The sequence below is a fragment of the Manacus vitellinus genome, unplaced genomic scaffold, assembly GCF_001715985.3.
Source record: "Manacus vitellinus isolate BGI_N305 unplaced genomic scaffold, ASM171598v3 scaffold_3_pilon, whole genome shotgun sequence".
Taxonomy (NCBI): domain Eukaryota; kingdom Metazoa; phylum Chordata; class Aves; order Passeriformes; family Pipridae; genus Manacus; species Manacus vitellinus.
The window spans coordinates 7,417,250-7,445,240 of record NW_021940535.1 but is presented as its reverse complement, the minus strand read 5'-3'; the positions used below and the strand labels follow the sequence as shown (position 1 = coordinate 7,445,240).

Sequence of the window (27,991 nt, the reverse complement as noted above, 5' to 3'; positions counted from 1 at the left end):
CCCACACCATGCCGGCCGCCGCGCCGACCCCGCTCCACCCCGGCGCGGCTCCTGCTGCCACTGCGCCGGTGAGTGCCCCCTTCCCTCGGCCTTCTTCCCGGGGGCAGCCCGCCCGCCGCAGTGCCCGACCCCCTGCCCGACAGGTCGCCAGCTGGGGGGGCTCCTTTTGGGAGGAGGGGGCGAGCTGGGCGCGCCGCGCCCCGGCTGAGGGCGGCATGAGGCGGCTCCGGCGGCGAAAGTTCCTTTCCGGGATCTTGCGTGTCCGTGGGGTTGCGGTGAGCGAGGGAGGCTTTCGGTGGCCTTTGGGCTTGAAATGGGAGCTTGAGACTGACGGAGGAAGGTGCGATTCCTCTTGGCCGTGGGATTGAGGCGAGGGCTTTGGGAGGGAAGAGATGTCCCCCAAGGCGCAAAGTTGGGGATGGTTGTTTCACCGTGTTCCTTTAATTACCTGTATTTTGTATTAAAGAGAAGCCTCCTCACCCCCTCTGTTTTGTATCGTCGCGGAGATTAGTGAAGTGGATTCGTTGGGAAGCAGAGCAGAGGGCTACGACTGCACGGAGAGCCAGTCCCTGCTGCTGGGTGGGTGTCAGGCCGTCTGTGCCCCCTTCCCGAGACCACCTCGGCAGCCGTGCGGTGTACCAGAGTAAGCTTTGAAGTCTGAGTGTGAAGTTAACTATTTGCTATTCCAAAAGGCACGCAAGTGTCTTCTGTGCTGCCGTAAAATTGCAGATTAGAAGTAACTTGCAGTCTTAATAGGCAGCATGAGTATAGTTCACTTGCGAAGAATGCTTTTGGGCTGCTGAGAGCACACTGATGCTGTGGCAGGAAAGTAAATAGCATTCAGTGTAAGGATTTTAAGCTGTTGCACAACTCTGTGTTAAAATACGGTTGAGGTTGGTGAATTTTCCCTCAACTGGGAAATCACTACAGCTGGAGGTACACGGGTCACGGGCAGGGGCTCAAAGGGGGGGAGGGCTGCTGTGTCAGGTGGGGATGCTGTGACATGTGGTAGCCAAACCTCTTTGGGGAAGAATGCTGGCTGTGCCCTTGCATCCCCTGACTTCCCCTATATCAGTTATGTTCGCTTCTATTTAATAACTGAACAGATATTTATAGGAAAACTATTCCATGACTTTTCACTGTGCAGTGTTATCTTCTGCCTTCCTCAGGGTACATTCAGTACACAAAGTCAGCAGGACTGGACGGGCCACTGGTTTGAGCTGATGGAACGGTTTTCAGGTTGAGAGAGATGCTGTGTTTGGGAACAACCCCATAAACTGAAGCTTTTGTTGTACTCTGTACTAAAGGGTTTTCGTTTTTAAAAAAAGCCCAAAGCCAACAAAACAAACCAACCTCTTGCAACACTGTAACAAGTTTCTAAAGCTTCTTCCTCTGAGCATTTAGATTGAAACCCATGCCGTGTGAGGGTATAAACTAAAAATTTATCACCAAATCTGATATGGTTTGTTATGTATGCTTTTGCTACTAACTTTACAAAGAAATAAAAATGTGCATATATGCAGGTCTGCATGCAAGTTTGTCTTCTCACCTCCTTGTTTCCTTATTCTTTAGCCCTCTTTTTTTCCTCTTGATGCTTCTTGTGGTCTTTTATATGGTTTGAATGCAGTTTTGACACTTTGAAATGTTGGGAACCCAACAGACTCCCAAAACAGCCAGCAAGTGAAATGAAGCTTACAAAACATATATTACAGCTACTTTATGTAGTAGAGGTGCAGTTATTATAGCAATTCTATCATGCTCTACTCAAGAGGTGGCTGCATTTTGTATCTCAGGAAGCCACCCTGCGGCTCTCCAGATAAAACTGATCCTGCTGAGTTAGTCCCTTTCTTGTAGTGTAATGGGTGTGGATGTCCTGAAATGGCATGACTTTTTCCATGAAAATTTTTGTAGGATGTTAGGACATGTCAGCTGAGAGTTAGCTTCTCATAAATCTCCATCTGTGGTTCATTAACCTGAATTGGTTAATTGGACTTAAACTGTGGGCAAAGATAAGATAACTTGGTTTAATTCAGGTTATTGCCAGCTGTTCAAGCCTCTGAATTTGAGCTGTGCTAAAGTTACCTTGTCTTTATAGGTTTTTTTTATACTCAAGTTAATTACCTTGGACATGCTAACCTGACTTTTGAATGTATCTTTATCTGGTAGTGTCACTTACATTCTTTGTATCTGTCTGCACTGCTGCTTTTTCTAGTCATATTCTGCAGAGCGTCACAATTTTGGCATCAGCAGGATTTTCAGCATGTGGTGACTAAGGGAAGTTGTGTGGGATTCATTTCCCCATTTCTAAGATTACTTTGCTTAGTTTGTTTTCTGCAGAAACATCTATAGTTTTGTAGAAATAAGGAAAGTTCATGATCCTTCCTTCTTTTGCAACAGCTCTGGGGTGAATTGAGTTGGTTGCTGTCATTGCTTTTTCTCATTTCCTTTAATTTGATGATTCCTTGACATTTAACAACATTTGAAATTAGCGTTATATAGATTTTGTTGTAAATATAATTAGCATCAGAACATTATGGTGACTTTAGGAGCCTCAGTTAGATCTGATCCAGATCTCACTGAAGCTAATGTGAATCTTTTAATTAGCTTCAGTGCAACTTGGATCAGATCTGAAAATGTGGTAGTTGAAGAGGTGAATGTGACATTTCTCTTCTTAACAGTATACTGTTTTCCATGTTTTTCTCAATTTCAGGGTATGGAGTCTGTCCTTTTGTAGTCTTCCCTAGATTCTGGAAACAATAAAAAAAGGAGGGGGAGCTACTGCCTTGATTGATTCTAATGTCAATTTGGAGTTTTGGTAATGCTTTCAAATTGTCCATCTTACCTAGCAGTAGCTTGCTTTCACTGCAAAGGGAAGACATGTTTAGCATCTTCCCTCTGTTCTAGCATTGTTTACTCAGTCTAATTACTGTAAGAATGCAAAACAATTATGTCATATATTCTTAGAAGAAGCTCTCAGTAGACATTGTATAAACACCATCTCCCACTCCATCAATATTGCTAGCTTGCACTTCTTCTCCCGGTTTTAGTTTTCTCATGACCCCAAATAATGTAGTTAATGGAAATGCTGAGAAATGTCTGGTGGTGTGAAAATCCTGATCTTTCTGCTTTGTCATCATGCTTTTGAGTCTAATTAACACTGGCTTACATTTTTCCCGAGAAACTAATTTTCTTTTGTAAGTTCTGTGAAACAATTTATTTTGCAATGTTGACTTTCCTATATGAGTCTCTTCTGAAAAAGTGGTTCTGTAATAATGGGCTTGGGAATTCTACATTTATATGTGAGTTAACATCTCCTAAATGTGCTATATTTCCAAAGAAAACTTTTGTCTGATTTCCCCTTTTGTAAACCAGATGGAGAATCAGACTCTGGCTGGGTCTTTCCTTTAGTTAGGCAACAAGGTTATTGGTAATAAAGGATCTGGAAGCTTAATTAAACTCTCAGTGACACCTCTGCAGGCTCTTCTTTTTTCACTGGGTTTGCTCAGTTGCAACTGATTAGTCATCAAGTTGAGATTTAGGAAACAACGCAAATAAAATCTCCCACAAGAAACACAATCCTGCTCCTTTGACTGAGGCATTGTTGGCTAACAGGACTAAAAAGCAGCTAAAAGCTTACTTTGTGATGAAACATGAATAATTAATTTGAAAGTATATGGTACTTCAAGAGTCAAGAGCATCAACGTGAAAGTGAAACTCCTTGTAGGCTGATCCTTTAGAAACACACTGAGGGCTTTACCAGATGGATTCTGGCAAATACTGCAGTTGTGTAAGATGTTTTTGTTTCCCTCTGTCAGTTTGGTCCCTCTTCTGAAAGATTCTTGATGGAGGGTCCTGATCTGCAGAGCTGACTTTCCTGGTTACTGGGGCAGACCCTAAAGCAGTCAAACTGCAGAAAGTAGTCATGGCTTCTCCCAGTAAAATACACAGCCTGTCATCTTTGAAAGAAATTAAATAAATGAGCAGTTTCATAATATTCTTTTTTTGGTTTTATGCAACTTAAACTGAGCCTCACACCTCCAAAGGCACTGATTCATTTCACGTGCAGTCTTACATTTCACATAGTCTTTACAGATTATGCATCTGTATACATCTCTATAAGGCTTTCTTTATTCTTGCTTTTTAATTTGCTACCCTTAAAATGTCAGAAAGAAGATAATGAAAGTGGGGTTCTGCTCCAAAAAAAAAAGTAAAAATTATGACACTTGTGAGTCATTATCAGACTCCATGAAATCTACCTTCATCTGCTGCTCTGGGGGTGATTCAGCTCAGTTTAACACTAACACATGGCAGTAACCATCTGTGTTTGCTGTAAATATTTTATTTTTTTAATTACAAATGGCTTGATTTAAAAAATCTGAAACTGTACAGTGGAGTGATTGTGGGCCTGCAGTGGGAAGGAGATAAGCACCTGGGAAGGTAATTTTTGTCCAACCACTGTTGCCAGGTTGGAAAGGGAAGTGTAACACAGAGAGCAAACCAGACTTCCCTGTAGCAGTCTGGGTGCTGCTGCTCCACTGTGGGGGGACCTGGGCAGGAGAGGGCCAGCATAGACTGCAAAGGGACTCTGAACATTTAGGGAAGGAGAAAGGGGAAAAATGGACTAAGAAAACTCCAAGTTTATCTCCTTTGAGGAGAAAGAAGGAAAAGTGGCTGTGAAATGTCACTTATCCATTGGGATTCTCATACACTAAATATGGCCATTGGGATGCTGGGCCTCCCACATGCATTTCTCTGTGGGATGACTCCCACATTGGGACTGGGAGCAGAGGCGCCATCCATCCTGAGAATGGAAAATCCAGAGTTCACATAGCCATAGCTAGGGTTCCAACGGGGAGGGGCTCTGTCTCCATCTCTCTGCCGAAGTCCAGCCAGCTGCAATGTTTTCCCATCAGACTGTCATTCTAGATAGTCCTTCCCATCCTGGGAACTCCTTTGCTACAGCATCTGCTGACTTCAGCTGCTCTGGTGCTCTTTGTCCTTTAGGATCTCCCATTAACTCAGAGGTTTGTGTCCCAAAACTGGCAGTGAAAAGGGAGTGAGATAAACAGGCAGGGAGAAGGAATTAGACTCACTTCTTTCTTTCTAGAGTGAAAGACTGGGGAAGAATGAGAATGGGTGTTTATGGGACTGAAAGATTTGAAGAGCTCTTTTCCAGTTTGCATGACACAATGTATGTTTATTCTTAAAATAAAAAGCAGGTATGTTGAAGATCTGCAAAATTTTGAAGTCGTCTTGCCTGCCCTTATATGAGGACAGGGAGTGGGTACAAAGGTGTGCATCTTCCATGCTCTTGCACTCTAGGTGTAGCTGCTAAGGACATTTTCTCTCCCTGCAGTTGACACTTTGGCAGCTCACCTAATGGGACCAGACATATTTGGCCGGGAGAATGTTTAGTTCTGTTGGCGACATGTGGGACAGAAGGAAGCCAACTTGACACACAGCTGAGTTTACAGGGCTGACAGTTAAAGCAAAAATAATGATATTGCATGCAAATTTAAGCATGCTTGATGTGAAATTGTGAAAGATAATGAACTTGTAATCCCATCATACTAACTTTTTATGATCTTTTAGGGCTAAAACTATATATTTATGAGATAGAGAGATTATTCTGATTTTTTTTTTTTTTGGTGTGCGAGCCCGAATTAGTTTTTCTTCAGTGAACTTAGAATACTGTCTGAACTGCTGAGTGATTTTAATTCTCTAAAAATTGGGTTAGACTGGCTCAGCAATTGATCTCCACTACACTAGTGCAAATTGGACATGAATATGCTGGCATGAGTATGACTGGAGATGCCCATTAGGGTAGCATAAAAGATGTTACAGAAATTAAAGTCATTCCCTCCTTTTAATTTATTTTTCATTGTTACAGTATTAAAACTGTTTTTGAAAGATTCCAGCTGATAAATTGTATTTGTAATATTGAACATGGTTTTGTTTTCTTTCTGCTCCAGTAGCTAATGCAGATAAGAATTCATGCAAATACCATGATGAGGGTTTGTGGTTTTTTTTTTTAGTGTAATTGAATAAAATACACTTTGGCCGTCTAAAAATACTTTGACTGTGCTCCTTTTATTTGGCTTAGTAAGCCATGGTTTTATACAATATGATTTACAATAATATTTTATTGCAAAGTATATTTTATAACTGCCTTACCATTAAATGTATTCTGAACACGTAAGGTTTGTTCAATGTATTTCTTCAATGTATTAAAAAAATGCATTTCTATGAGGCCATGTTACAAAATCAAGCCTTTATGATTATTGATTAGGACTGCTATCCCCCCACCCCATGTTCCTGTGTATTAAGATATGCACATTAATTACATTTTCAGATGCTGCTTTTACTATCCCCAAGGGCTATGGCTCCATCAGTGTATGTGATGGGCAGAGCGTATCTAATGAGCACCTACTTACTGTTTGCCCTGGCTCTTCATGCCTCCTGCTATGTGTTTTCTGAACCCTGCTGTTAATACAGGCTTATTAACTTGAGGGCTTTTCTGTCATGGCTATTGCTGCAGTAGCAAACATGGATTAGCCTATCTGCAACACCTGTAAAGAGAGGGCATGTACTGCATTCAGCAGGAGTCATGGTGCAAAAAATAAAATCAAAAGTACTTTAATCTGCAGAAGAAAGCAACTTGACATGCCCCGTTCCTGAATTTTGGGATGACTTAGCATTGTCTATGTGTTGTGTTGTGTTACCTTGTCTGAAGTACCTCTTCTAGTATATGCCCTTGCAGCTGTGAGCACTGAGCAGGTTTGCAGATCAGGTCTCAGAATGTTCTTCTGGGTACCAGACTGTAATCTTCTCTGAGAAATCTAGATTAAGGTGATTGCTTTGAAACTCAGTGGAATTGGTTGAGACAAAATCAGTTCTTCAGGGCTGCACTGCCTTAAGCAAAGAAATTATTCTTCCTATAGTTTTTCACACACATTTCAGCTCTTCTAGTTACTCTTTTTTTTTCCCAACACAGTCCTTTAATCTAGTTTACTTGTAAAAGAGGATCTGCTGTACCCTGGAGTAGACATAGGAAAAACTGTATACACTTCTTAACTGTCTTGTATGGAAGGAGGAAGTAATTTCAAAAAGTAGAATGGTTTGGTTTGAAGGGACCTCAAAGATCATATAGTTCCAACCCCTCTGCTGTGGGCAGGGATCTTACACTACACCAGGTTGTTCAGAGCCCCATCTAACCTTGCCTTGAACATTGCCAGTGATGGGGCACCCACAACTTCTCTGAACAACCTGTACTCTCACAGTAAAAATTTCTTCCTCATATTTAATCTAAATCTCTTTCAGTTTATTACACCTCATCCTATCACACCATGCTCTTGTAAAATGTCCTTCTCCAGCTCTTTTCTAGGCCCCTTTAGGTGCTGGAAGGCTGCTCCAAGGTATCCCCAGAACTGCCTTCTTCCCCAGTCTGAAAAACCCCAACTCTCTCAGTCTCTCTTCATATGAGAGGTGCTTCAGCCTTTTGCTCATCTTCATTGCTCTCCTGTGGACTTGCTCCAGCAGGTCCGCATCCTTCACATGTTGGAGGCCCCAGAGCAAGATGCAGTACTTCATGTGGGGGTCTCATGATAGTGGAGTTGTGGGGAAGAATTGTTTCCCTTGACCTGCTAGCTACACTTCTTTTGATACACAGGGTATGACTGATAACTTTTGCTCCTGTTTTACTGATGAGCTTGCTAAGGTTCTTTTAATGTAGTCAGCTGTTTGTGTGCATGTAGCTCTTCCTGTTCTTTAAAAAAATGTAAATTAAGGTGAACTAATATGGCAAGTGACAACAAAAGCACGTAGATGTCCTTTATGGATACTGCAAAGGAGCAGACCGTGCAAGGATAGTTCTATTGCTGACTTCCAATCCTATCCTTTGTCTAAGTTTGGCATTCTACCTAACTTCTTGATCCACTCTTATTGATCCACCCTCACATTTTACTGCTTCCCTATTACACTCTCCATCTGCTTCCACTGTGTCTGTAAAGTTCAGGGAAATTGCTATCAGACAGTATCAAAGTTCATAGGAACTGGTGTCAGATAATGCCTGACTATGGCACTATTTGCTTCATTCCCTGCGGTCTGTCCCAGTCCCTCTTAAAACTTCTTTTCTCTTATCCTCCCTGTCCAGTTCTTCACTATGTTTCTTTTTTTCAGTTTCAGTTTTATAACTCTGAGCTGTGTGAGCCTTTGGAACTTGCTAAGCCTGGAACTAGCAGCAACTGTCCTGCTACATCTGACGCTGTCTTGATCCAGTCCTTTCTGAAATTTGAGTTTCTTTTTCTACTAAGTATTTTATCTGGTCAAAACTGATACAAGTGTGTGTGTCTGTCATTGTTGCTGAAATGACCACCAGCTCTGACTCAAACAAAACCTCTTCCTTAAGATGCTGTACAGCATGGCGAGGAGGCGAGGATGAGCATCAGGGAAGGAGAGGATGCTGCAGAGGCTCCTCAGAGAAAAATTTATCAATGGTGTTTCCAACACTAGGGCTGTAGATAATGCCCATGTAAAATTTACTTGCTGTAAAAGAACACTTGTGATCATGTTTTGTTTCCATGTATCTAATTTGGTGAATTGAGACTCACCACACTGCTACTTCAGTCTTGGGCACTAACAGTGTACACTAGCCCTGGAAGTTGCAACTTTTAATAATTTACAGCAAGGAGAGGAGATCAAGATGGCATGTTTCTAGAGGACTCGGATTGCATCCTGGGACCAACTGCTGATGCACACTGGTAACCTGTGTGAGCTACATGCTTGGCTGCTCTCAGTTCAATGCCAGAAACATTCTTGACACTCAAGTGCTTGAAGACACTTGTTAGTATGGTGACATGAACTAAATGGTTTTGGTTCCAAGTAAGATTATTCTTTTTTTTTTTTAGTTTTTTTTTTTTTTTAATTACTCAGCAGGAATTTCTAGGGCTTAAGGAATAAACAGGCATTTGTGCTGTTGTTCTTTCCCATCCCATTAAAGCAGTGTTTTGTTTATCCTGTATTTGTTTTTCCTATATTGAGACCAACACATCAAAACAACTCCCAGATATACGGTTTCTGTCATATGCAACTTTAGTTGTGTGAAGAATACTGCTAATGATTTGGGGCGTTTTCACAGTTGCTTTTGTAAGTGGAAGCCTTCTAAAGAAGTTGCAGGGTTTAAATAACACCATCTTATTCACAGAAAGCAATGCCATACCTAGATCCTATTTCAATGCTACCTTCTGTTTTAAATTGTGTGGTAAAACTCCTTTTAAAAATTTAATTCCACTTCAACCTGTGAGTTGATAGCAGAATTAGCTGCTGGGTAAACCATTCAGTTAATTACTGAAACTGTAATCTCAAACAGGAGAGCCAAGAAGAACTCAAGATGAACAAAAACTTATAGACTGGTCAAGGGTAGGGATAAGTTTTGAATGACAAATGGCAGCAATACATTTTTAATTGCAATATGTGACCTCTGGCAAACCCTGTTACTCTGCTGTTGTAGGGAGCGTAGCCAGGCAATTCACCAAATGACAGGATATTCTGAGTTGGAAGGGACCCACAAGGATCATCAAGTCCAGCTCTTGAGTGAATGACTTGTACAGGGATCAAACCTGTAACCTTGGCATTTTTAGCACCATGCTCTAAACAACTGAGCTTATTAAATTCCTTAAGATACAGGTTGCTTTAAGTTCTGTATACAGAACTTCTTCAGAGCTCAAGTCTTCAGAATTCACTTTATTTTACTCCAAGTCCAGAGTATGATCCAAAACACTCCAAGGAAAGGTCTTTTAGAGGAATTTTTGTGGTTTCCCCCCCATGCTTTCCCACACTCCCCTACCCCCACAGTGGGAAGGACTGTGACGATCACAAATTATTTGTAAATTTTAAAAATGAACACAGAAGCCGTGCTCCTTTCAGGGGAATGCATCTTCTCTCTAGGGAGCACTTGTGCTCTGGTCATAAGTGCTGAGTTTCTTGTTCCTGCTACCTGTTTGAGCCCCCAAATCCCAGTTTGTCTTATACTCCATGCTTCTCTAGCGACTTGGTGTCATTGTTTGCCTTGTTAGACCATCATGTCTTCATCATATGGAGATCTGTATTGCTCTGTGAGGTCATTTTCTGGTTTTTCTGTTCCAGTATGTGCAGTTTTGGTGGGATGCAAGGTGTCCTTGACCAACTGTGTTGCCTTGCCCTTGCCCTTCCACAGCAGCAGGCTTCAGCATCCCCCTCAGCCATGGTGTACCACTGATACTCCAATACACCAGCATATATAGACAGATGTGTATACAGATAAAAATAGACACACTCATGCATGCATGAATCCATTTTAACATTTCTAAGAAATATTTATATTTGATAATCATTAGCTCTCAGTAGGACAGTAAAAGAAAGAACACCTTTTATTCTCTGATGTATAATTTGCCAGTACTTGAACTCATTGAAGTGTGTTTCTGATACCACCTCCCTCTTCCTCCTTCTCCCACTTGTATATAAATATGGAAACATGATTTTGAAGCAATAGAAGTTGTAGCTAAAGGATTTGGGTATGTGTGTGACCTCTGAAGGCTTTCTAGAAATGCTTGTTACTGCTTTGAGTGTGTGCACTTTCCTGACAGATTGAGGCTTGCTTCATGTGTATCAGTTAAATATAGCATAACTGACAAACAACAGAAATTATGACTGAAATAGTTGTAACAGGCAATTGAAGTGAATTTTCAGTTTTATGTAATATATAATCATTGTGACCACCCCTTTGACAGAATTTGACACTTCTCATTTTCTTGGAAAATATTAAAAGATTCTTTTATGCGTTGATTTAAGCAGTCATGTAATTTTCTTTTTTCATCTTAGAAAAATATGCAATACTATTCTTATTCCTAAAATTGTTATGTATTAACTTATGGCTTTTGTCAGACTGTTTTTCGCTAGGAATCAAGCCAGTTTAAAAAGCACAAAACCACATTCCTACATTGTTTTAATAATGACATAAAACTGCTCTTATTCCATTAGTTATAGAATTAAACAATAAACTTGGCTTCTGTTTCAAGCTTAGCCAAATTAGTGAAGAAAGGAAAAATAACTGATGCTTAGGTAATTGAAACAATCAACAGTGCAGCCAAGCACTTAAAATCAGTGGTTTATAGAAAGGTATGATAATAGCAGCATAGCTGGGAGGAACATAAGCTGTGGGAAAAGTCGTTATTGGCACACCATTGTTTTTATGTTGTACCAAGATCATAAGCAGTAAAAATGTTAAGCACTGTTCCCATAAACAAGATAATGCTTTGATGACAGTGTGTACGCAAGAATCTGGAAACATTGATTAAATTCAGAGCTTCATCAGTTCCTGGTAAGTAACATGTTCTGGAGTTGATTTAGATTTCAGAGAACTATTATTATGGCTGATTTTTTTTTTTCTTCCCCATTCACAGTAAGCTTTATTCTGGGTGGAATGTAAATATGCGATTGCTGAAGAATCACTAGCACATATGTAGTCATCTTTTGATAACAAGAGATCATCCTTAAAAAGCAGAATGAAGACAGAAATAACTTATACAACCACCAAGCATTAGTCACACATAGCTCTTATATAATGCTTACGTCTTCAATCAGCATGCTGGCAGCTGGGCTTCTTTGTAATGTTTGTTTGGAGGAGAAGTATCTATCTCATTTGGCAGAGGAAGAAAGTGAAGCCAAGAGTTAAGGGACATGCCAGGGGGCACACAGTGTTTAGCTGGTGAGAGTATCACAACTAAGAAGTGTCCTTCATCATACATCAAGCAGAGCCAACAGCAGAGTGGAATTCTGTAGCGGTGTCTCCTCATGTGCTTTCACCACTCAAGCCCTGGCCTCTTGGACACACTATTTTTTGAGACAGAGCAGGAGAATGCTGCAGCACCTGTTGCAGTTTTCCCTTTTGTTTGTCGTTCTAGGCGAGGAGGCATATTTTCTCTTGCCTTGATGAAAAAGGACAAATAAAAACGTATAGCTTGAAATACTGAAAATGTCTTTTCTGCAGTTCAGAACCAAAATGTAGTAAGCTTAAGCCTATAACACCAAGAGGAGCACTCATATGTGCAGATTTCCTTTGAGGATTTGCGCACTGCACTATGACTATGCAAGCGTAGTAGTGTAAGAGAACGGACAGGATTCTCTGGGAGATAAGCCATTTGGTATAGGAGTTTCCTAGTAATGGTTCAGAAAACATTCTGGCTACTTTCTTTTGTCTTGGTCCTGTTAGTTTATATATATTGAATGTTTATTCCCAACTGAAGTGCGAGGCTATTAAATGGAGTTGGAAGCTCTCTGTAATCTCATTGTGAAAGTTTATTTCTTGAGGCTGAAAATAAGTGCATTGTAATCAGGTTTTAATCCTAACAAGTACAAGAGATCAGAGTACTTTTAGGGGACATTTTTATTCCTAGCTTATTGTTGTATTGATAAACAGGGAATTATGTTATAGCCTGGTTTGTCCATAACCAGATGTTATGTTTCGAGTTCTTCCTTTTCACAATTAGGCGTAACAAATGGTGCCATTTTCTTTGGTTGATGTTCTAAGATGAAATATCAGATGGAAAATTGTTAATGTCCCTAGAGAATAGTCAGAACTTCGTGTGATTTTACATAACTTTTAGAATAAAAAAGTCAAACCAAAATATTGGAAAACCAGAACTCCAGTTATCAAACAAAACTAAGATGGCCTTTTTTTAAGACAAAAGATTACATTACATTACTATTAGATGATCTATAAAATTGCTGTAAAAGTTACAGCAAAAGTAATGTCTTTAAAAAAGAATTCAATTTATTTTATTTGTTATAGAAGGTCCAGGGAAGGTGAAGAGGAGATAATTACTTATAGAAATGTAAGGTTTCACATACAGCACCATCTGGTAGTAATTTTAAAACACAAGTATTTAGTTTATTTTACTTCATGCAATGTAATTTTGGAACTTGTTGCCACAGGGTTTACAGAGGCCAGAATTGTAATTGGGTTCAGAAAGGACTGAGGTAATGGTAGATATATTCTAAAGAGAATGCTAAAGAAACTCGATGCAATCCTGGCACTTCTTGAGGACTTCTGAAAGATGAGAGGAATTAGAAGAAAGATCTGTTTGTTTTCAATATTATTACTATTTTTAATGACATTTCTCTGTCACAAAATGAATTTACATTTTCTAGCAAACTTGACAGTGTTCGTAGTTGCATGTATGTGGAGATACTCCTTAGTGGTAGTTAAAGTTCTTTATAAGCCTTGAAGTCACCTACCCTTACTCTCTGAGGTAACATACACTGACATGCAGAAAATGGTTGCTCAGAAAGGTCTGATGATGCAAAATAATTAATATACCTGTTCTTTGTTTGCCTTAGGACGCCGAGGCTTGTTGGACCATTCGCCACACAATGCAAGCTCAAAAGTAAAAGAGAGGAAACTACATGGGACTTGTCCTCCTATTGGTCGTGGGAACTATGGGAAGCCATGTTTGAGTGAAAGCAGCCATAGGTCCTCATTTTTCAGTCCCCGCAAGGGTTTTCACACGATACATTCAGAGCACAGCCCTGTGAAGCCAAGGATAATTACAGTGGTGAAACCCGGGGGACGCACGCTCAGGAGGATAACCTTACTTCTCAACAGGAGGTCAGTCCAGACCTTTGAACAGCTCATGGCTGACATTTCAGAAGCTCTGGGATTTCCTCGTTGGAAGAATGACCGTGTGAGAAAACTTTACAATCTGAGAGGCAGAGAAATCCGAAGCGTTTCTGACTTTTTCAGGGAAGGTGATGCGTTCATAGCTATGGGGAGGGAGCCCCTCACTTTGAAGGACCTGGAAGTGGTATTACAAGAACTTTATCCTGAAAATCCTTATGCTGCCAGTGCTGCCATTCAGCAGAATGAGGAGCAGTCCCGAAAACTGAAGAGCAGGCTGTATGACAAGGCTTTGAAAGTAGACAGTGGCTTTGATGAGACAGAAATTACCAAGAACTGCAGCGATGGCATGTCTCCCCAACTGGTAGCTGGACATGAAGGAAAAAGTCAAGCCAAAACAAAGGAAGAAGAAAAAATGAGAACAAAAAAAAAGTGGACTAGAGAGAGCTGGAGTGGTGAACAGGGAGTGAAGCCTTCTAGGAAAACCCGAGAAAGTGAGAGGTACCTTAACCATGAGAGGAGTTCTGAGGAGGGTTTAGAAGAGAGTTCAGAGGAGGTGCTGAGATGTGAGAAGTGTGAACAGGAAAGGCAGGCCAGAGAAAAGTTACAAAGGGAAAGGAAGGCTGAGGCCTCATTTGAAAATAGAGACCTGAACACAGGCGCATGTCAGAGGTACCAGGTAGAAAGAAATGCAAAAATCAGGAACTGCCGAAAATCTTCTGAAACTTGTCTGGATGGTGAGGAAGTTGGCTGGAAAGATAATGGCAGTAGGAGGATGTGGAAACCCCTACAAAAGATTGTTAATGAAGGGCTGGAGAAGCAAAAAAGGAACATGGAGAAGGATGTGGAGAAGCATGAAAACCATGGGAAGGAAGTAGTAAAAATCAGGAAGAATGCTGTAGAAGGGCTCCATCTATCTCATGAAGTGAAAGAAGATAATGGAAGTAGCTGTGTCATGAACCAAAGTGGTTGGCTAAAGAAAGACACTCTGAGGGATGCTGAGAAACTGTCTAAAACACACAGGGAGGTCAGAGAGGGACAAAGGGCTAAAGAGGAAGCTGCCAGAAGAGAGGGGAATGTCACACATAGAGAAAGTGACATGACTAGACGGGAAAAAACAGGGGAGCGCAGAGTGAATAAAGAGGAAAACAAGGCTCAGGGATTGGAAAGCACAAGCCGGAGGTATGCCATTAAAAGCAGAACTGATGTGGAAAAACACTATGATATTGGTAGAACTATTGGGGATGGGAACTTTGCAGTGGTGAAGGAGTGTCGCCACTGTGATTCCAATCAGATCTACGCCATGAAAATTGTTGATAAATCCAAGCTAAAGGGGAAAGAGGACATGATGGAAAGTGAAATTCTGATCATTAGGAGTCTCTCTCATCCCAATATAGTAAGCTTAATTGAGGTGTATGAGACAGAAGCTGAGATCTACTTAATCCTAGAGTATGTCCCAGGAGGGGACTTATTTGATGCAATCATAGAAAGTGTGAAGTTCACAGAGCATGATGCTGCTGTCATGATCACTGATCTGTGTGAAGCACTGGTTTATATTCACAGCAAGAACATTGTCCACAGGGACCTCAAACCAGAAAATCTTTTGGTAAGTATTGTCAAACAATTGCATATATGCAGGAATTGAATTTATTTTCCTTCTTTGAATATTTTTAAGCAAATATTATGCAGAGATAATGTCCTGTGGCAGGACTGTTTGAAAAATGGGTACAATTTTGAAGTGAAATTACAATTGTAGTTTTTCTTTACATAGATCTAGTGTGCATTGCAGATAGAAATTCAAGTAAAAGTTATCAGGCTTTCAGGGATAGCAAACATTTATATTCTTCTGAAATCAGGCCTGTTACTTAGCATCTGACTTTTAGGTGTACAAGGATGAATCATAAGGCATTTTCCTTGCAGACCAATATTTATTAAAATTGTTAATTTAGCTTTTTTATTTGTTAGACTTTTTGTCCACTGCAGTTACATATTTTTCAGACTGCTGTGCTAATCCTCTACTGTAGTGATTTCTATCTTGTGACAACTTATTTTCTTAGAAGCAGAAGTATGATGTAGTTGATTGAAATAATCTTACAGTAAAATGTGAATGTTTTGGTGAATACAGCATTAAAGGCAGCTCAAATAGTAACTTCATGCCAAAGAGAAAAGTTCTTATTTCCATCACATTTCTGAGGCTACATTCTTTCCATCCAGCACTGAAGTCAATGGAGTTACTCACATGTGAATATGCGTAGAAATGTTTGTAGTATTGATGTTCCACAAGATACCCTTTGTAGAACCTTAACAGTAAACAACTCTCCCTTTCTAAGTGTGTGTTACATTCTTCTATTCCAAATTTCATGACGAACAGATAAATACCAAATATTTGCCAGTCTCTAACAAGTAGCATTTGATCTGCTTTTGTGGAAGATCATAGTTAGGCAGACAAAAAAGGTAATAGATTATTTAATCCTATGTGCCATTCAATGCTTTTAATAGAATTAATTTATGGAGAAAAGCAGCAGTGTAGCTTCTAGGACATGCAGAGGTTGAACAAGGCTGGGCTGGAATGGTTTGGTCTCGAATCTTTTAATTAAGCAATAACACCTATATTAGGTCCTGCTATGTGTCCTGCTTAGTCTGATGAAAATTCTTGTTATGAGGTCTGAATGTAAATATAAGGTAGTGAGTGCAAGTGGGTGGTTTGCTGGAAGAAGTGTAGGCCCTACCTTTGTGTTTTGTTTGGCATTAGAACAAAACTTCATTTAGAACTGCAGTGCTTTTCCCATAAGCTGATTTTCCATTATGAACCAGGTTCTACTCCTTCCTATTTGCTGAACACAAGCTAGTGCATGTGAAACACCTGAGAGTAGATGCATCACTTCTCTCTGTAATACGTACTGTGATGTAGGTAAGCAAAGAGGGGCAAGGTACAGGTCCGTTCTGGCTGTTTTCACATTTAGTTCACAGAACTGCAAAACAGAACGCTGTTGTGTAGCACTGAAATAATCATGTTGCCCATTCTGACAGCCAGAATGTATTTTTCAAGGATAGACCAGCTCTCAGACTGTAGGTATTTTGTCATACAAGAACAGTGTTACTTAAACACTCTGGGAAAGAAAATTGTTCCTGTTTCACCTTGCTGCTAACTGAGTGTACCTAAAGCATCCTTTTAGAAAGTGAATCTATTCAACCAACCAGATGAGTTTATAATTTCTTGATAGTGTTGGATAGGTTCTGTGCTGTCTAATAAGCATCCTTATAAATACGGGCCATTTGAGCAAGATTCAGGTTTTTCTGACTTTTCAATGTGCTACCTCTGTCTCCTCAGAGTGGCTGGAGCAGTGGTAGAAGCAAAGTAGGAAGGACAGCTGCCACAAATCTTAACATAAGCCAGTGCTGAACAGTAACAAAGAGTATTGAAGCAAATTTCATGGGTTTATCTGCTGTTGGTGGGTGAGGGGCTGGGGGCACCCTTCTGGAGATGAAGTGCAGTGCTTCAAGTTTGCAGCAGCCTGCAGAGATGTCCTTGGTTGTGGGATACCTGTTGTTTCACTTCAGATTGCTACACTGAAGATTTTTAATTCTGAATAAGTCTACCGAGACTTTGTACACAGAGGTCAAAAATAGGTATGTACTTAGGCTGTTGACTTAATGACTTTTGAACATACTGGCTAATTTTTGTAAGAGTTGCCAGAGAAGCAGCAATCTGGGGAAAAAATATTTCCATAAGTTTTCCAAAAATAAGCAGCTGGGGAAAGAAGGAAAACCTTTTCTGTCCCTACAGAAGAAAAGGTAGAAATACACTTTGATGTCTAGTAAATTGTAAAATTATTGACACAGGAGAGAGTTGGAAACCTGGTTTAATTATTTACTGCACTTCTTTCTCTTATGGAACTATCTTCTAGTTATAAACTTCTGTACCAGGCCATCATCCTTTCTGCTTTTTCCCCTCCCTCTTTCACTACTGTGTCTGCCCACAATGATCAGACTTTTTGCAGCATAGCTGTGAGGCAGAAGGGTGGTGACTTGCGCTACAAAAACAAAATCTGTCTGATGACTGGTGTGAAGACAGCTGCTACGACTGCCTCCCATCTGCTAACAGAATCACCTCATTTAGGACTAGGTGTTCAGCGAGAAAACCTTTGCTATCAAGGATGGGCAGTGTTGTGTGTTTGGTCCCACAAATGAAGTCACTTCTTTAATGCTACCTAGTGGAGCAGGATTTGCTGGCCACATTTTTAGATAAGGGACTGTTTGATTCTACAGATGCTGGCATTTCTTGATTTGTGAGTGAGAAATTAATGCCAAAGTGGGGTGGTGTTTTTCCAGCCACAAAGCCACAAAGGCACCTCCTTTTAGGGGAAAGGGATAGGGCTGTATTTCTGATTGTGTACTTATCTCCTTGTACACTTCCCTACCATACTAATGTTGTAATTGTTTAACACTCAACTTCGTAAATAAGTGTTACAGATTTTTATGCATGTGGGCTTCTCTCCCACCCCTGTTTCTCAAGTTTTCATAAAAGTGTGAGAACTTCAAGTATAGTCTTTCTGTCCTTTAACTTTGTGACTCTATTAACATACACACAAAACACTGTCAGTTGTCTGAGTACATGTGAGTTAAAGTCCTGTTTAACCACTTACCTGTCAAGAACTTTCAGTATGATAAACCTACGTAGGAAGTTTTCTGTATGATTTTTCATGGAGATTCTTCTAGCTATCAGCAAGAGGTGTCTGAAACTCAAATGTGTAAGCAGTAATTTTTCTTAAGCTCTATCTATTTCCAGTATACCAAACATCCCATGGGCTAGCTTGCTTTCATTATGTCCATTAGGAGAATCTGTGCTATTATATATATATGCATACAGTGAAATATTAGTGCTGTAAATTATCATCTTGAACACCCTGATGGATTTCATAAGGTAGATATTAAACCAAATAAGAACATTAAGTACTGGGAATCATCAACAGACAGAAGAAAAGGAAAAGATTATTTTTTCCCTTCTTTGAAGATGAACTTGGCTTTGTATTATGACCTTTGTATGGGTGGGACAGCTAGAAATCCTGAGGCAATATTCTGATATCCTGCCATGTCTTTTGTATTTGAGAAGGTAGTGAACAATTCTGACTGCCTTTAGTCCAAGGCCACCAGATGTTGGCTTACGTTGCAGTTGAAAGACCTTAGTAGTTGTATGGCCTAAATTGGCTGTCTACAGAAAGTGAACTGAATACTGGTCTTTCTTACTTTAATTAACTCTATGGGGACGCAGCACTTTTAAATGGACTTTTATAACAATTCTTTTCAGTCTTGAATGCAGAAAGAGTAATAGCTATCTTTTAGGTGTCTCTGGAAAGGCTAGTGTGATTTAATGTTACTCTTTTTGCTTTGTACTCACCATTTCATGGAATACATACTGTGGATGTCAGAGGATAGATTTCTCTTGAGCAGGTTGTACATGTCTGTAATACTGCTATGAATAAAAGGAACCTGAGAAGCTTTTGTTTCTGCAGTGAAGCATATTTGCATGCTCAAGGTGATGCCAGGTGATAGAAAGGTAGACTGGAGAGTACAAAGTTGGGGATGAAGGGAATGCTCTGAGCTGACTGATTTGTTCTGAGCATAATGTTACTGAAGCTGCTGAGGAGTTCTGGGCTGGGGTTTGCAGGCATACTGACAGGTTACATGCTGTCTTTGAAGTGATTGTCACAAAGCTGTGAAAATATACCCATGGTGCATGCTGTTCCTACCTGTTTGGTTAAGTAAAATGAACTCTCAGTGGTTTTGTCTTGGAAGAACAGATGGTGCACTGTTGCCACCTTGTGCTGTGATGGGAGATTAGGAGCCAGGCATCCTGAGGAAAGAAAAAGTGCATTTTACAAAGCAAGAAATTTCCTAATGATTCTGGGATTGGGATTAAGACCAGTGCGTTCTCCATCCTTACCACTGGTTTCTAAAAATGTATATAAACATTTCAGTATTATTTGTCTCAGTACAGTAGCATGGAGTCACGTGAAATTCCATGTGACATAATTTTCATTTATAATTTAAAAAAAATTATGTATGCAATAGGAAAATATATTCATGCTCATATTTTCATAGTACATATAAAATTGAACATTTAAATTGTGAATTTTTGTAGCATCCTATCACTGTTAGCCTTATTGTTAAAATATAAATTCTGTAGATAGATGCTGTTCTAGAAAGCGTTACCTTTATAATTATTTTTTTTCATTTTTATCTGTGTCCACAGTGTATCATGGCAAAAAATCATCATGTAGTTGCCTAATATAATAGAGAAAATGGCTATGGCATTTTCGCTTTTCCCTGCAGAAATTTTGGCTGCATTGTTGTAGTAAACTTTATTTTCAGTTTCATACAGAAAAATATTTTTCTTGAAACAGCAAGAAAAAAACCCAAAGTGTTTTGCTTAATCAAAACTAGAAGAGTGCTTATATCATGGAATCACAGAATGGTTAAGGTTGGAAGGGACCACTGGATGTGATCAAAGCCCCCTACTCAAGGATGTTTACCAAGAGCACATTACTCAGGATTGTGTGCAGACGTTTTCTTATTATTTCTAGATAAGGAGACTCCACAACCTCTCTGGACAACCAGTTCCAGTAGTCAGTCACCCTCACACTAAAGAAGTTCTTCCACATCTTCAGATGGAACTTCCTATGCTTCAGCTTCTGCCTGTTGCCTATTCTCCTGTTGCTTGGCACCACCGAGCAGAGCCCGGCTCCATCCTCTTGACACCCTCCCTTCAGATACTGATATAGATTGATAAGGTCCCCTCTGAGGCATCTCGAGGCTGACCAGGCCCAACTCCCTCAGCCTTTCCTTGTAAGAGATGCTCCAGTCCCCCAGTCATCTTTATTGCGCTCCACTGGACCCGTTGCAGGAGCTCCATGTCTCTGTTTTACTGAGGAACCCAGAACTGGACACAGCACTCCAGATGTGGCCTCCCTAGGACTGAGTAGAGGGGCAGGATCACCTCCCTTGACCTGCTGGCAGTGCTCTTCCTAATGCACCCCAGGACACTGTGCGCTTTCTTGGCTCCATGGGCACACTGCTGGCTCACGACAGCTTGTTGTCCACTAGGATCCCCAGCTACTTCTCCACAGAACTGCTTTCCAACAGATCAGCACCCAGCTTGTACTGGTGCAAGGGGTTGCTATTCCCCAGATGTAGGACCCTGCATTTGCCTTTGTTGAAATTGAAAATGTTCCACCCTTACCTGTCTCTCAAGTCTGTTGACATCCTTCTGAACGGCTGCATAGGATTCTGGGGCATCAATCACTTGCCCAGTTTTGTACTGTGCATTTTTTATAAAGAAGATAAAAAGGGATTAGTAGGCTATATTGTATTATTTTGTAATGTAATACTTTTATTCTTAAAAAAAAAAAAAAAGAAGAAGCCCCAAACCACTTTGCTTAATCAAAATCGGATGACTGCTTATGGTTTCAGTAAAGATGATAAACGGATTTGTCATCTGTAATGTACAAGAGCAAATTTTGTCCCATCTGTTTCCTTAGTTATCTTATAATAGAGACCATCTTGAATTTTTGGCTTTCTTAAGCAGTGTCTGATGGCAAAGTATGAGGTGTTAAAGCGTGGAGTATACCTGTCTCATTATATTCCAGTTTGTCCATTCAAAACCGAAGTCCAGATTTTCTTTGCCTTTTTGCAGACATTTTAGCTGCTGATCTGTTCCCCATGGTTCTAGAGACAAACAGTTTTTCATTTAAAGGAAATTCATATTTTTTACCCTTCAAAGAGTTTGAATATCAGTCACTGGTATTAACCATACCAATGTATTTAATTATCCTGCTACATTGTTTATGACTTGGGCTTTGAATATAGAATAATAGAATAGTTTGGGCTGGAAGGGACCTTTAAAGGTCATCTAGTCCAACCCCCCTGCAATGAGCAGCAACATCTTCAGCTAGGTCAGGTTGCTCAGAGCCCCGTCCAACCTGATCTTGAATGTTCCTAGGGACGGAGCATCTACCACCTCTCTGGGCATCCTGTGACAGTGTTACACCACCCTCATCATAAATCATTTCTTCCTAATGTCTAGTCTTAATCTACCCTCCTTCAGTTTAGAGCTATTGCCCCTTGTCCTATTGCTGCAGACCCTACTAAAAAGCCTGTCCCCATCTTACTTATAAGCCCCCTTTAAGTATTGAAAGGCCACAATAAGGTCTGCCTGGAACTTTTTCTTCGGAGTGAACAACTTCAGCTCAGCCTTTCCTCATAGGAAAGGTGCTCCATCCCTCTTTAGTGCCCCTCCTCTGGACTCTACTCCAACAGGTCTGTATCTTTCCTGTGCTATGGACCCCAGAGCTGGATGCACCACTCCAGGTGGAGTCTCATCAGAGCAAGAGTAGAGGGGCAGAATCACCTCCTTTTACCTGCTGGTCACATTGTTTTTGATGCAGCCCAGGATACTGGCTTTCTGTGCTGCAAGTGCACATTGCTGGCTCATGTCCAATTTTTCTTCCACCAACCCCCCCAAGTCCTTCTCCACAGAGCTGCTCTAAATCCATTCACAACCACGTCTGCACTGATACTGACGATTGCCCCAGGTCACGTGTAGGACCCTGCACTTATCCTTGTTGAAGCTCATGAGGTTCCCATGGGCCCAGTTCTTGAGCTTGCCCAGGTCCCTCTGGATGGCATCCTGTCCTTCAAGTGTATCAAACTCATCACTCAGCTTAGAGGTGTATGCCAGCTTGCTGAGGTTGTGCTTGATCCCACTGTCTGTCATTAACATATTTTATTTCTTAAAATAACATTTCATTAGCTGCATTACAAATTAATGCTAAAGACACATGCATACAGAATTAGAATTGGAAAAAATGTTTTGACTACTTGCCAGGTGGATGTAGGAGATGAGAACTGCTGAAAAGACCTGTTTTGGAGGTCATTCTGCATGAATTTTTTTCTTCAATTCTTCCTATGTGGTGACCATTGCTAATTTATTTTCAGGACAGCAGGTAGAGTAGCAGAGTAATTTGGAAAGAAAGTAAAGTTTTTTTTTGTTGTTGTTGTTTTTTTGTTAGACCAGTATGATGGAGGTATGCTTTTCATGTATCCTGGTTTTAGCTGGGATAAAGTTATTTTTTCCCTCTAGTAGCTGGTACATTGCTGTGCTTTGGATTTAGTATGAGAATAACATTGATAACACAGTGATGTTTTGGCCATTGCTGAGCAGTGCTTACCCTAAGTCAAGGACTTCTCAGTGTCTCATGCTCTGCCGGGGAGCAGGTGCACCAAAAGCTGGGAGGGAGCACAGCCAGAACTGACCCAAAGGGATATTCCATACCATGGAATATTATGGTCAGTAAATAAACTGAGGGAAACTGGGGACAGTTGTCCAGGAGTTGCTAGTCACTGCTGGGGGGCAGGCTGTGCTAGGGGTCAGTGGGTGGTGAGCAATTGTGTTGCGCATTACTTGTTTCTCTTGGGTTTTATTCCTCTCCCTCTCTCTCTTTCCTTCTTATTACAGTTGTTACTATTCCTATTGTTATTATTTTTATACTTTATTTCAATTATTAAACTGTTCTTATCTCAACCCCTGTTTTTGCAGATTCTCCTCCCCAGCCCACTGTGGGGAAAAGGGGGATGAGTGACCAAGCAGCTGTATGGTACTTAGTTGCTGTCTGGGGCTAAAACACAACATCAAATGAGACTGTAAAGTCAGTAACTTAAGTATAAAGTTATTACAGTTAAGTATAAAGATGCCCACAGCATTCTTTACTTTCCCTAGGAAAAAGAACAGTTTACTTTCCCAAGAGGAAATAATAGCATTTAAATGACTCTTTGTTATTTTTTTTGTTCCTTCTTTTTATTTCTTGGAAATTGCAGTGTGCCAGAGTTTGTAGAGAGAAGTTTTCTTTTTTCCATAATTACTTATCCTCTAAAATATATGCAACCTCTTAGTATATAGGGAAAACCCCCACATTCTGAAGACTGTTTCCACTATTAGTACTGTTATTAGAACTTCTTCCTGTTTTATTAACGACTTCCTTTGTATTTTGCTGTCTTAAAATGCATCTGGACTAAATATATGTATATTTTGTTGGTTATAGGTTCAGCACAATGCAGATAAATCTACTACACTGAAACTAGCAGATTTTGGCCTTGCAAAGCAGGTTACAAAACCCATATTTACAGTGTGTGGAACACCAACGTATGTTGCCCCTGAAATACTTGCTGAGAAGGGTGAGTGTATATATTTACAATTTTTCATAAATCATACAATTACTCTGAAGTTTCTAATAATGGAAATATTCCAGAATGTTTCAACCTACTGATAAATCTTTTTAAGGTAGGAAGTTGGTTAGCAGTGTAATCTGGGAAAGGAAAACTTTTAGCTTTTAACAAACACGAGCATGAAATCAGTCATTTTTGTATTATTACTGCCTACGTGAATATAGCACTGACTTCCAAGCAGATAAACCATGAAGTATGATAGATGGTAGTTGCTGAAGTGGGGAAGTGACCAAAAGTTCATGGTGTAAGTTAGGGGTAGCCAGCCCCATTTCATGACTGTAACCCAGAAAACTTTCCAAGATGCCTAATGATAAAAAATCATTGCGAACATGTATGTTAAATTTATGTAACAAGCCAAAACATGTTTCTCATCAGAGGGAATTTTTCAGATTTCATATGTAAAAAGATTCAGACCTGGAAAGAAGTCAGTTTTGTAGATGACTCAAGTAAAGCTATTTCTGGTTTTTGTTCTGTGGAGCTGGGTTGCACATCTCCAGTTATATCCAGTTTCAATGGAAACTTGGCACTGTTAGTGCTTTTTTGAAGGGAATCTGAGGAGAACTATTTTAGAAATATATGCTGTGTTTTCTCAATTAGTCTCCAATTGACACTGGCCTTGTGAGGCAGTGTTTGTGAAACATGCTGAGGAAGAGAGACACTTTGTGAGAGCTGTGGTTAATCATAGGCAGCTTGTAAGCCTGGCATACCAGCCATTTATTCTTTTGTTGACCTCGTCTTTTTGAGGAACTGAACAGAGATTCTGTGTTTCTTTTTCATTCTATTTCCAAGAAACAGTTCCCTACTGTGAGATTTCTTTCTAAAACAGAATTTATGGTTTGTCCCTTCTTCTTTAGGCTATGGGCTCGAAGTAGATATGTGGGCAGCTGGTGTCATCCTTTACATTCTGCTCTGCGGTTTTCCCCCTTTTCGCAGTCAGGACCGTGATCAAGATGAGCTGTTTCAGATCATACAGCTGGGTCACTATGAGTTCCTTTCCCCTTACTGGGACAATATTTCTGCAGGTAAGATTCTGCACTTATAGCAGATCTAAGTGACAGTCTTCTTCCCTGGAGTGGGGGAATCTCTCTTTTGCTCAGGACAGTGAGCTGAATGAACATGGGATGTCTTACAGGTCTCTCTTGTGTGATTCTGTGTTTGCTTTAGATATGAATTTAGTCCTCTGGTGCTATCAATGTCTGTGTTTCTGAATATTAGCTCTGAATGTTTTAATGGATTGCTCCCTTTCTAGGCAAGAGCAAGGATTTTCCTCACCTTGCTTATATGTCTCTGTAGAAAAAGGTACCAAAATAATCTCAAGAGTTACATTAGATTGTAAAGATATATGCAAATATCTCAAAAGCTGAGAATGAAATCCTTGTCCTGCATCCCTCTAGTGTGGATTTTCTTTTGACATCAATGGGGTCTGCACATAGCTTTTTCCTTCTCATAGGCTAGTACAGTGTATTTTGTGCACTCTTCAGAATCAGAAACTCTAAAACCCCCTTGCACCCTGTACAGTCTTTTAAAGAACATATTCCACAGCATTTTACAACTTTTATGATCATTAAGGGATGAGATACTCAATGCACAGGTGATTCCTGTTAATCACCTAGCCTGATGCCTTCAGCATGCTTTCAAGATTAAATTCCCTTCACTTCCTCCTCTCTTTCTGAATGGGAGAATGACATCAGTTATGGAGATCTAATATCTTCTGTTACTAATTCTAAATCCAATTGTTAGAGTATTTCCTGAGGATAGTCGCAAAGGTCATTATGGTAAAAAAAAAAGAAATAAGAAGGACATCACAGAATGAGTGAGGCTGGAAAGGACCAAGTGACCATATGGTTCAACCACCCTGCTCAAGCAGGATCATCCTAGAGCACATTGCGCAGGACTGTCACATCACTGTACTTCACCCCTCTCTCTCCTTTTCTTTTTTTCATAACAGCGGCAAAAGACCTCATAACCAGGCTGTTGATAGTGGATCCCCTGAAGCGCTACACAGCACGTCAAGTACTTCAGCACCCTTGGATCAGAACAGCCGGAAAAACTAACAGCAGGAATTTGCAGAGGGAAGTGACAATAAATATTGAGCGCCACTTCCGGGCCCAGCGCCGAAAGGAAGTTGCTGATGAGAACACATGAAGTCTATTCAAGCTTGTTTAGTCTTCTTTTTATTGATTAACAAATCATTTATGTTTTCTTTTCTAAATGAATTGGGATTTTAGTGTATAGCTATTGGTGGCTATCTCCATACCTTTTTTTTTTTTATTCTGAGATTCTGAAGGACAGAGATAAAATTCACATCCAGGTGCTCTGTTGATAGCAGTTGGGACTAGAAAAGTCCTGGAGGGTGTCTATTATTTTTCTTTAAATACTGATTTGGGCTCTTATATATGTTTTAGATGACAAATGTTTGCTTCTGTGGCTGACACTAGTGATGAGTCTTCTCTCATCCTTTTTGTATGATATGTTCCAGGAGTTTTTTGTTTTCAAAATAGCTGTCTGCATATACATCTTGCCCTAATTCTTTCAACTGTATTTCCACTAATTCCCTGTAGCCACAGAGAAAGAAGAATAAAAAGTAAATATGTTCTTTAGCTGTAGAATATATTAAATAACCAGCCAGATACTATATTTATTAAGTTGTGAGAGAAGAAAAATCCTTATAGACTAAATCTGATGTTTTATGATGTCTGCCTTGGCAAAATCTCTCGCTGGTTGTTCTCAGGGTCAGGGTAACAGATGGTACAATGTTTCTGTTAAACAATAATGGTGCTGTGTAGTAGGGTAGTTTAATTTGTTTTTGAGAAGTGGGAAGATATCATGACTGATACCTTTTCAAGACTGTGATAATGAGGACTTTCAGAGAGCTTTTCTTCCTATTCTGGGAAGTAAGAAGATGAGTGTTTCGAAGGGCACTTTGGTTCTTTTCCCAAAGTCATAATTACGGAATGATAACTCAAGCATTTTTCCACGTTCATTTTTTTCCTGGGAGCCATCCATGTGCATCTGTGACTCTTCCATGCTGATGGAGAAGAAAAAGCTGAGAAACTATGACTAAAGTTAACCCTTGCCTTCACAGTTCCCCTTTCATCAGCACACTTCACAGCTGAATTGCTTTTATACACTTCTTTAGTGTAGTTTAGCAATTGCTGGGGTTTTTTTCCCCCCTCTTACCCTCCCTGGGCCTCTTTCTCCTTGCTTCCATGAGAATGGGCAATGGGATGAAATTACACTGAAGTCCAACCTGAGGAAAAGCAACTTGTTGGCTATGGAAAGGTCTCCCAGGGAAAGTGTCAGATGTTCTATTGCATGTAGGTTTTTTATATTTTTATTGGATGTAGTTTTAAAGAAATCCTGAGGGGAAAAATACAGTCCAGAGAAGGGTTGTGACCTGGAATAGCTTTTGAATCTCAGAATTTTTGGTTAACTAATCAAATTCAAAAAGCACTTGAGTTGTCCATTTAATAATTCTTTGTTCATGAGTTCCGTATGCTAGAAAATAATATTGATGTTAGAATATCAGTGGTGTTAGGATTGAATACACAGCTTTGAGAAATGAATGAGGGTATTTTCCACTTGGAGACCTGCTGCTCTGCCCATGTATTTCATAATGAGAAGTGTCAGAAGCATTTCAGAATTAGTAGAACATGTTCATAACTATATGAACCAGAATATTATTTTTTGGTGAGTGTTAATATTTTGTGCGAACTTTCTGAATAACCAAAAAGTGTAAGGTGCTGTCATCATATTTCTGTTTCATCTTGTATTGTTCTGCTTTAAGATTAATATATGAAAATAGAGACCACTTGACTCTCAAAGGAGAATTGCACTTTAAATTGAATTGGCTTATTTCTTATATTTATTGGAATAAGACTTGCTGTGGAGTTCAAGAATTAGTGAAACCAACTAATTAAATCTTTACTGTATGCCCAAGTGGTAGCTATATGATATTTCATACTTCTGCTTTGGAGTCTCTGACTCAGGAAGACTTTTCCTATTTCTGAAAAGAAGAATGGATTTAAGTGCTTCCCTGAGTTAAGGTTATGGTGTAAC

The 27,991-nt window shown here is 40.0% G+C and overlaps 1 protein-coding gene across 1 annotated transcript; it reads left to right on the top strand.

The window, feature by feature from the left end:
• On the top strand, window positions 1–27,408 carry DCLK3 (doublecortin like kinase 3). Its single transcript, XM_029961965.1, has 5 exons — window positions 1–68; window positions 13,375–15,257; window positions 23,749–23,881; window positions 24,787–24,954; window positions 25,881–27,408. The coding sequence occupies exons 2-5, from the start codon at window positions 13,668–13,670 to the stop codon at window positions 26,075–26,077; spliced, it is 2,088 nt and encodes a 695-aa protein (XP_029817825.1). The 5' UTR covers window positions 1–68; window positions 13,375–13,667; the 3' UTR covers window positions 26,078–27,408.
• Window positions 27,409–27,991: the final 583 nt, after the last annotated feature.